An 11,316-nucleotide genomic window follows, 5' to 3' on the forward strand; every position below is an offset into this window, starting at 1 on the left:
ATGTTTGTTATTTTGGTGTCTTTTACTCAATCAATTTGTATCTGTTTTTCAAAATTGCCCGTGGGATTTTTATTGTGTTGTGTTTTGAATTTTTGACTGTATTGCTTCACATATTTTCAGATGTTAAGCCTTTCTGCTTAGTGCTACATCTATTAGGGGTTGAGCTAAGGTTTAATTTATTGAAACAGTATTTTACCCTGGCCAGTTTATCGCCTTATTCCTTATCATGCTTAATCAGAGTCATAACTATGTATGTATGTTAACACCCACACCAGTCCCCAGACAACTAAATCTCTGTTGTATCACTGAGCAATCAAAAAATAAGGTAATGGCAGTTTTCATGTCATCTGAGAAAATGGTTGTGAGTGGTATTACGCAATTCAAGAATTAATTGTCCATTCTACAATTCAGGATTTACTCAAGTAACATTTTCTAAATTATAATAATCTTGTGAAGAGAGCATTATGATGATCTCTGAACCAGACCTGGACAGCAGACAGAAAGAGCAATGCACGTTAAGAGCAAAAAACAAAATTGATGTTACATGATATTATATGTAAAATGCTTTTCTTTGTTTCACAGGTAGAGCAAGTGCACATGATAAATATATTAGTGCATTTCCATACTAGTGCAGGTGCTCTGACCTTGTTTTTGCCCCTTAGGATGACTGCACTTCATTTCTGCTATCAACTTGTAGAACACGAACACTCATCTGACCAGGATAATTGAAGAGATTGTTAACCTGAAATTGGGGCACTTACTAGAGTCATCTGGGTTGATGAACATTGTTGAGTTCCCGTGCTTGGTCATGCTAGTTGTGGCTCATGGTAGGAGCACTGCTCTATCCACTATTGCAGCTTTTGGTTGTAGAAGTAGTTGTCAAAGTCTTCACGATTGGTAAATCTTATACTTTGCTGAATTTTGTTTACTGTTTTCGAGTACACTCATCAAACATTTTCTTTCTTTAAAGGTGGGTTTTCAATGGGAGGAGCCATGGCAATGCATTTAGCATATCGATATCATCCGACTGTAGCTGGAGTCTTTGCTCTATCTAGTTTTCTAAATAAATCTTCAATTGTTTATCAGGTATGTCTAAATCTTTTATCAGTAACTTTAATGACATTCAGCTTGGTAAACTAAATTATTGAAATTGCTGGTGCTGACATAATGGATGGTACATACATGACAAGGAGGATGTTGGTCATTCCTTAAACTCGGAGTCTCAAGTTGGGTAGGATGCTTTTTAGTCCACAGATCTGACCACAGTTTCCCACAAACTGAAGTACATTGTCAACATCATGGCTTAGTTGTCTCAAACTCCCGCACATTCTTTCAGGGATCATTTTGGGATAAACTTGCTCCATTTAAAACATAACATGGAAAAGATGCCTGCTCTTGAGTCTAGATGTGTTCAAAGCACTCACATTGCTCAATCCCATCTGCTACTTGAAAGTTATTGTCTGCAAGATCATCGTTAAAATATCTGCTGAATTCTGTTGCACCTTCAGAAAAGAAAGTCAGAGATCAAGCTGCAGCATTACCCAAAATCTGCACATGGACCTTCAGTTCCAAGGTGCTGATTGTCTTCAATCCTGATGGAAAGTACATGACACGTGCAGCTCTGGTCTTCGAGTCTGCTGCAAAATGTCCACAACACAATTGTAGTCTCAGTGTAGTAGCTTGTCAATGTTTTCTTAGTCACTAAATTCTTGATTACATTACATTTACATTTTGCAACCAAATCATTGATAGTTACCTATACCACTGGTTTGAAATTATTTTACGTATTTATGTATACAGCTTTCTATAGCGTGTACCAGATTGTGGAATGCCGTAGTGCTTTACACAAGGAAAAAACAATACAAGAGCAAATTTAACCCGACTACATGGTGGGGCGGAGTTAGCTGGCCCCTTCACCCTCCATAATTTAATTATTTTAAAAAAGGCCCTTACCTGCTGGGTTGTCCCTGGGCTGCCTCCTCCTTGCCATGGTCTCTCTCTCTCCTCCTCGTCCTCCCCGTCCTCGTCCACGCAACCCCCTACATTGTACGTCTTGCGAGTGGCAAGGGCTGATGTGCTGTTTGTAGGAATTTTTACTACTGTGATGAGTTTCACTTCTGCTTGTAGTGCTGCCTTCAGATGAGCTAGGTGTAGTTTAGGAACAACTATCAGTAGGGCATGGCCATAATCAGTTCTTAATAAAACCATTGCTTGAGCTACCATTTTAAAGTCCAATGATAAAAGGTTTGATCCATGACAAAAGTTTCAGATAGTACTAAGTTGTCTTTGTTCTAGCTCTTTTTTTCCCCCTCATGCACACCACCCTCCCGCTGTCCAGCAGTCTTTTACCAGGATGCTCTTCTCTTGCTTACGCAGAAGTTAACAGCTTCTACAAACACATCCTTACCCAGTTAACACCTTGGCTGCTAGAGGTTTTCCCCTCCTGTGCTGCATATGCAGGATCCCCATGGTTCATGACGAGCTCAGCTCGTCATAAGCACACGACCAGTGTACTGCATGACGAGCTGAGCTCGCCATGAGCAGCGAAGGGGTTAATAAGGTACCCAAAAGAGAAGGGAAACTTTCCAGAGATTTTATATTGACCAAATCCATTCTATGCAAACAAAACATTTAAAGTAGCCTCGGCTGAAAATGTGACATGATGTCATTGGAGGAGAGTTTCTGAAACCTTTTTCAAACTTTTTTTTTTTATAATTACTTTGAATTCATCAATAAATCCTCAATGTTTCTCTTCATCTCCCTCCTAGTGCCATGAGAACCCGGGTCTTAATATTTTAGAAAGTTAGTGAGATGTTCTACATATTAATTAAAGAGAGTTGGAGAGAGCCTTATCTATGCTTACAGCCAAAAAATGCCAACATTACGCCTGATAGAATACATAAGGGGAATCCTGGATTATGTAAATGGTTTTACTAATCGGATTTTTCTGACACAAATGTGGATAAATCCACAGTAGTAAATCCCATGCATGGATGATAATTGGATGTTACAAGTTTAGCTTTGCATGCTTAGGAATGTCCAAAAACTTACATGTTTGTGAGCATTCTTAAACTCCTACCAAAATGTTTTCCATCCCTGAAATAGGTGAAGATTCACTGCAATGAAAGGCTGGATTAACTCCTCTTCCACAATGGGAAGGAGAACCAATAACTCTCATGTTTGGTGGTGAGTGTGGGAAGAGCTTTATCCATGGGGCAAATAAGTTTCCTTACATATGAAATGAAAAAATGGCCATTTGGACGGAGGGTCCATTCCTCCTGTCCATAATTTTATACTATGTAGAATTACTCACCAAGGAATTAGGAGCCTTGGGCATATATCACATGATATTCCCAATAGTATGCCTGGAAACCTGTAACAACCTTCGGAGAGTAGCACTTTAAATGTTTATGAATACCAAAAAGTTATAAATCTGTCTATATATAAGCTACTTGTACGGTTGCGATTTACAACTTTTTTGTGAATTAAACCCATAAGGTTCAATAATTATATGTACATTTTTCTTTATTCTAAATAATGAGCCTGTTAACATTTAATTCATAACTTTCTTGAATAATTCTCATTAATCCCTTTTAAATGCTGGTTAGATGTAACTTTCAATTGCCGTCAGAACATTTGGGCTTGTCAGTATCAGAAAAATCCCCCCCCATATTGTTATCAAAATACTTACATTTCATTAATAATCAATCCAGTCCAATATCCAAAATGGGAAGAGGGAAAAAGGACAGCAATTGGTGTATGTCCCCCTAAATCATTTAACAATTTGAGCAAGTCATAACAAAGTGTTAGCCAGATCTATCTAGATATGAGAATACATGTTCTCAAAATGCTCTTCTCTCTTAGTGCCATTTCGTAAAATGTGTTCTGCTTTTGGTGGAATTCATCACACAAAAAGTAAGTACTTTCATCCTAAGGCAATGCTCTGTACTATACCAACAATCATAATAGTAATCGAATTATAAAATATTCTGCGAGAATTCGCTGTTTCTACCTTGATGTTTTGACCATAAAACTGTATTTACTGTAACTGGGTCACATGGTTTAAATTTAAATGAAAGCACCTTAACAAAATTGTTACGGTATTTTCACAGTAGGCAATTGTGTAATTTGTTGTGCCTGTACTTTTTTTGCATAACTAATTGTTCAATCTTCTCTCTCAAGTGTCTTGTTTTAACCGTTCTCTCAGAGATATTGTGCCAAGCTAGTAGATTACCCAGTTATACTAAATTCAACTTGATTTCATTGTAGTTGACTTATATAAACTTAACATAGACCCCAATAACAACAAGTCGTACTGAGCAGCTGTTAATGAAGATGATGTTATTTTTTTTACCTCGTGTGTGCTTATCCATTGTTGGTATGTAATTCTAGATTACGTTTGCATTCTGATCGTTGGTCATTAATGTTCTTTTACTCTGCCATACCTCTGATATATTTTTATTTTCTATTCTCAGACTCTTAAGAACAATCCCATGAAATTTCCAGAGCTATACCAGTGCCATGGAACTTCAGATGAGTTAGTAATGCACTCATGGGGTGAAGAGACTAACCGCGTGTTGAGTTCCTTGGGTGTGGTAACCACCTTCCATAGCATTCCAAACCTTTATCACGAGCTCAGCAGAGATGAGCTTGAAAAACTGAGCTCCTGGATTCTTGAGAAAGTACCAGAGGACACTGATGTGGAAAATGAGGACTGATCATGTCAATAAAACCTGTAGATATGGAATTGTGCAAAATATAATATTTTGATAGGGATTGCATTTCAATAAAGCACTAGATTTGATTTTTCTATTAAATATTTAGCACCTTCTAAGTTGTCAGCCTGTGGCTGGTGAATCCTGGCAATCACACAGGAACATGTAATGCAAAAACATCACTAGATACTCCATCATTATAGACAAGAAGCTAGAGGGGAGTAGTGCCTAACAGGAAAGAATGTAAAACCTGGGTAACACTTGGAAGGAAGCAATAAAATATATCACGCTATAGGAAACAGACATGAGGCAGATTAGCAGGAAAATAGCACACTGGGAAATAAGGAAGCAGGGAACGAAGGCAAGGACTGAGAAAAGGGTAAGCACAAAAGAAGTGAAAGCTTAAGAAATCAGATGGTGCTGAATAGTACTAGGTTAGAAAATGTGGAAACAATGTGAAACAAGAGCATGCTACAAAATAGTCCAGGGTCAAGAAATATGGCTATCTTGATAAAATGTGCAGGTTCAGGAAACAGTAACTTGTTTTAACCCGGGAATCTAGGGAGCCAGATGGTAAGCCAACCAGGAACACCACAACATGCTGAATTCAGGACTGAAGCAAAGTTGGGCTTGGAAAGAGCTTACTCCATGACATTCACTTATTTTTTGTGATCATGCTCCCCACAGATGGGCCATTTAGGTGACTGGATTTCTTAGTATTTAAAGTTCTTTGATAGATTTTTGGTCACAGGACTGGGTGCCCCAAAGCAGAACTCTCAAATAGCGAGGGCAAACATGTTCGAACTATCGCTTAGATTATTATTTAATTTGCTGATTTGCAAAAATTATCGGCCTAGCATATTCTTTTTACTCTATAAATATTAACTACATTACTTGTATGTGCAGCATAGACTATGCAATGCAATCTGTTCCCGTGGGCTTACTAATGTTAGATCTTCCAGGAATATGCCATCTGAATTTATGGTTTAAATCATTTTATTGAAGTTTTTGGTGGCCAACATTAAACACAACACCCACCTACAACTACTTGCCATTGGGGAAAAGCAAAGGAGAATACATATATTGTAGAAGATCGAGCTAGAGGAGAGAGAGAAAAGGAGTTAAGGAAGTAAAACCAAGGAATAGAAAATTAAAGTCAGAGACCTATCCATTTCCCAGTACTCGACGAAGTAGGGTTCTAGCCAGCAGGTAACCTCTCCTTGCCCTGGGCGGGTTGCTCACTGGCAGGGGGTAGTGGGAAACCGAAGTACCTGTAAGTACCTTGGACATGTGAACTCCGAAGACAAGTAGGCCATGGTGGATCCCCAGGTCTTATCACATTTGGGCAGTGTGTGATTAATCCCAGCTGTAATCCTTTCAATACCCACTATCTCCCAAACTCTATGAAGCCAGTCTAATTTTGTTGGGATGTCTTCAGTGCCCCACCTTGATAGAAGCACTTGTTTAGCCGCCCCTTGGCCCAAAGTAATCGCTCTCCCCTACAGGACAACTAGGGAGCTCCGTATGGTATATATTCTCAACATCAGATAGGATAGAGTCCCAGAAGGCTTGTATCTTAGGACATTGCCATAGAATGTGGGTCAGTGTGCCTTTCTGCCCCGCATCTGCGCCAGCAGAGCCCGTCGCTGCAAAGGTCTCCACCGGGCAATGTGTTCCGGCGTATAGTACCAAGCCATCTGCATTTAGAAAACAAGGAAGCACTTTATTTTGAAGCTTCTGCAAAACTCCTGACTTCCAGATTAGTGGTAGGTCGGTCAAAAGCAGCTTTGCCAGAGTCCATTTGAAATTGTCATTTCTTGGTAAGTGAGTCATCAGCGGCATTCCAAATAATTGCCCATTTTTACTCAAGCAGATACTAAATCATCAAAACAGTTAGAAAGTCAAACATTATAATGCAACAAACAACCTACAACCAATTAAAAAAAAGTTAACAAGTAAAATTAAACCAAAATGGCAAAAGTCTCATAAGGCAAACTGGAGATATGGATGTTTAAGGATTTAAAGCAAAAAGCTTAAAGAAAAAGTGAAATGTCAATTATTAGTCTGTTTGCAGTTGACCTGGACCAAGGTATGATTTCAGGCCGATCCTAATGGAGCATAGGTCAAATATACCAAACACATTCATCCCAGTCAAACGTTTTACCTTTTTACTTATCCGGTGAAATGAAGTCAAAATCCTCCAGCGATGCTAGTATGCATCCTGTGTCTGCCAAAGTCCTCTTTAAGCCAGATAGCCGCTAGTTGAGGTCCTGTGAAGCCACTGATTTTGCTGGGAAAAGCTCTGAGAGAAAGAACTTCAATTTTTATAGTAGGGAAAGTCCTTCAATTGGGTGGATACCTTTTGTACCTTTGTCCTGTTAAGAGTTTTTTATCTTGCAGTGTAGTTTTTTTATGGAGCTCAAAATCTTCCTGCAAGGCAAGCATGAAGATGATTCCATCAGTCACTTTGGAATTGGACACCTTTGCTGCGAAGCACCGCTAAAGCTTCGGAGATCTTTCAATTCCCCAAAAATTCAAGGTCACAACTTTTCAGAGTTTCTGGAGCAGCCTATCTTGGTGATTATCGTCACATCTTTGCTGGATCGGATAATAAAATCCATCAACGAGTTACGCTGTAAAACATTTTAGTAAAAACTAAATAAACTTGAACAAATGTAATTGATTGAAGAAATATATATTTTTTTTAAATCTAATACACCTAGTAAAAAAACCCTGATACTTGTCATACATTACAAGTGTTGGCTTTGCCCAATGTTTTAGACCAGCCATGGAGCATAAATATATTTAGAAACAGCAAAGACTATGTACATTCTTGTATCAGTTTTACACATTCTTAGCGCATTTATCCTATATGCCTTTGGTCCGATCTAGTGGAACAATGCATATAGCTCTAGGTCTAGAATAAAAGGTGCAAGAAAACAGATGTAAATGTAAATGTATAGGCATTTATATAGCGCACTACTTACCCGTAGGGTCCCAAGGCGCTTCGACTGCTGCGAAACCCTTCCTGGCTTCCCTGAGAGATGGTCCCTTAATGGGTATCTCCAGGGTGAGACCAGGCATCCCCGGCGGTCTGGTGGGGCCGTTAGTGAAGATGAGGCAAGCTAATGCCCAGAGTTGCCGAGTGTGATCGCTGATCAGAGTGGGCACCGAGGCGAGAGAATTATCGAGTCCGCTGACCCTGGTCCAGAAAACTGCCGCGCCGGGAATCGAACCCTGGTCCCGGACCGTCCTCTGCTCTCGGGTCTGCCGCCTCTAACCAGTGAGCCACACTACTTCACAGATGTTACTCCAGTTTCTCTGCCAGACCACAAGAGGCACACATTTTGTACTTCTAGTGAGAAAATGACCAGGAGAATGTAAAATTAGCTAATGGTAAAACACCATGGGCAGATGTACGACTATTGTTGCGAGTCGCAAATCACAATGTGCAACAGTGTCTCAAACTGTTTGCGGTTCCTAATAGGGTCGCAATTTGCAAACCCATTAGGAACGACTGGAGCTCCCAGGTATGGTGGCCTGCTGGGCTCAGCAGACCTCCATGACTGGGACTTCTTTTAAATAAAGCAGTTTTATTTTTTTGAAATGCAGCCTGTTTTCCTTAAGGAAAAGAGGATGCATTTAAAAAAAGAAAAATGAAACGTTTAGTTTCAGTTTTTTACGGGCAGGGTAATGTATTTTCCTCTGCATTCACAAAGGTGAAGGGCTCCCCTTGGGACCCCTTCCTGTTTGCAAGTGCTTTACCACCCTCCAGAGACGGGTGGTAAACTGCGACTGTTTTAAAACAGTCTTACATAGTGTTCATACTCGCTTTTAGGAACAAACACCCTTTGAGCGCCCCTTCCTAATAGTGAGTCGCTAATCCTATTTAGCGAGTCGCAAATCATTTGCAACTTGCTAAGTAGGGTTAGTACATGGGCCATTTGTTTTTTACATGCGGAAACAGGTCGCAAACCGGTTTGCACATACAAAAAAAACGGTCGTACATCTGGCCCCATAGCTCAACTTCAACTACAGAAATCTTGAAAGTGCTGGATTGATAGGATGTAAAATTTCCTCACACAAATTACATTTTATGGTGCAAAAATGCATGTGATAAAGTGCCTAAAGATAAAGAGGATTCCCTTTTCTGCTGAAATAATGCCCAGTACCTCGTCTTTGCTCTTGCAACTACAGTTAGACAAATAGAAGATAGAATATGCCAGGTGTGTCTCAGGCCAAATTCTAATAAAGGCAACTTAACATAGCTTAGCCAAGAAATCTTCAAGGCTTGTGGTCAGTAATATCATGGAGTGCATCCCCATGTGGTCTTGACACACTAAATATAGAACCAGTACAATATAGGTCTCAGTTTGGTGAGCTCTACAACAGGCTTCAATGCAAGATCAAACCTTAAGTGTAATAGACAAGTATTCTGGGCCAGATTTGTTAGGGACCGTAAAAAAAACATTTGATTCCTAGGTTCATAACATCCGAATATCCCCATAACTCTGCCCTATAAAGATTAGCATTATTTGCTTGAGCTTAGTACATTTCTATTGTGGAGGAGACTGGGTGCAAGGAGGGTTTTTCGCAAGCCTAAGATTTGCTGAGGCCCTGTGCAAATTTGTTCTCTTTAATACCTTGGTTTGCATCCTCTGAATATCCCTAAAAGTCTGTACTATAAAGAAAATAATTAATTACTTGATCTTTGTAAATTTCAATTGTGGGAGCGGCTTAGTGTAAGGAAGAGTGCTTGGCAAGTCTAAGAATGGCCGAGGCTCTGTGTTTAATGAGCAGGCAGCTTTATGAAATTTGTGGCACCCATGAATTGCAATTGGTTAGCCACATTCCCAAGTAGTCAAATTTGTTGAGTCTTTCAAGACAATGCACACCCAACCTCATTTCCTCCCCAATATTTCTTCCTTGATTAAGATATATAAATATGGTCTTCTGGGTATTGACTTCCAACTCACGCATATGACAAAAAGAACACCTGTGAAGGAGGATTTGTTGACCTTTTGGGGATTAGGAAAGGAGTGGGGTGTCATCAGCAAAGAGTAGTGCATGAAATCTCCATCTAGCCCAGAGTTGGTGCATCATTTGTGCAATCAGTCAAAAAGCCAACACAGCTATTAATGAAAAGAAGGCATAGGGTAGGGGCCAGGGCAAAGTCCTTGCGTACACCTTTCTCAACACTGATGTTGCCAATCTAACAAGAGCAAAACTGTCTTTGTGAAGGCATATTATAGTTTTTTAAATGTTTGGCTGGCACTCTCATTTAAGCAAGCACTTCCCCCAGCCTTCTTCTGGGGACCAGATTGTGGTGGGCTGGCCCACGTGTTCAGGTGACCAAGTAGGCGTAGCCGAGATGTTATGTAGTTTAATAAGTCCATATGTAGAGGTTACAGCAAGCCCCACCAGGAGCAGCCTCCTAGCTGCTCAGCCCATCTTCCAACTGACAACACACACACCAGGCACCCAAGCATTCCACTCATGTCACTCACACCAACATTCTACACGGAACACTCACACTGGCTGAGCAGCTAGTTACAAAGAGAAAGATAACATATATACATAAACTGAGGATACTACATATCCTCTCCTGTTTACACTGAAAAATAACAAGACCCAAACTAAAATAAAAACAACTATACACAGTAATGTACGAAAGATGAAAGCAGTACGTAAACCCAGGGATGCATAATGGAACACATCGCAAGGGGGAAAACAGAAAAGCAAAAAGGAGGAAAGAAGGATGAAAGGATAAAAACACACACTAACATCATCCTCCTCCTTTAATAGTAAACATAGAAAAGATAAATATTGTCAAATGAGATGACATACAACAAGTGAGCAAGACACACATGAAAGGCGTAAAGGGGGAGGAAACGTATCCCAAGACTCGCATAGAAGGTGAACGGCATCCAAAGAAGTACTCCTCACATAAGGAGAACGTGGCGCCACCCCTCATGTGAAAGCCACTGACCCAAAACAGAAGCAGTGTAACACGTAGTGCTGCATGGGACTGACACCCAAGTGAAGCAGAAAACGTTGCATGGGACTGACGCCCAAGAACTTGTGCGGCACAAACAGCACAGTGTGGCACACGCACACATTACGTCGAGGTGCAGCTCTGGGTGACTTACACACACAACATGATGTAAGAAACAGGATGAGGCGCAGGGAGGCTTACACACACAAGACAAAGTTGCTGGAGACTGACACCCAAAGACATGCGCAGCACGGGAACAACACAGGTGCAGCACAGTGTGACACACTCCAACATTACATTGAGGTGAAGCACAGGGTGACTTACACACACTACATGATGACATAACAAACACATGGTGAGGCGCGGGTGGCGTACACACTGGACACAAGAAGGTAAAAGCTCAGGGTGACTTACACACAACTTGATGTACAGCGAAGTGGAGGGACTGACACCCAACACACCAAAATGACAAAGAAGTGTCCAACTTACTTAAATGGTGAAAACCCCATAACTCAAACAGCGAGGGAGTAAACTGGAAAAATGTAGTGACTAATAACATAGATATTGGACTGACACCCATACCAAACTTGACAAGGAAACAGCCCT

The 11,316-nt window shown here is 40.5% G+C and overlaps 1 protein-coding gene across 1 annotated transcript in view; it reads left to right on the forward strand.

Annotated features, from left to right (window-relative positions):
* The window catches only part of LYPLAL1 (lysophospholipase like 1), a 196,756-nt gene extending 189,362 nt beyond the window's left edge, over nucleotides 1–7,394 (forward strand). The window contains exons 4-5 of the mRNA XM_086927911.1: nucleotides 971–1,086; nucleotides 4,476–7,394. Coding sequence (XP_086784037.1) covers nucleotides 971–1,086; nucleotides 4,476–4,718 — 359 coding nt within the window. The 3' untranslated portion in view covers nucleotides 4,719–7,394. The remainder of the gene's footprint in view (nucleotides 1–970; nucleotides 1,087–4,475) is intronic.
* Nucleotides 7,395–11,316: the final 3,922 nt, after the last annotated feature.

Source organism: Lissotriton vulgaris, chromosome 6, assembly GCF_964263255.1.
Source record: "Lissotriton vulgaris chromosome 6, aLisVul1.2, whole genome shotgun sequence".
NCBI lineage: Eukaryota > Metazoa > Chordata > Amphibia > Caudata > Salamandridae > Lissotriton > Lissotriton vulgaris.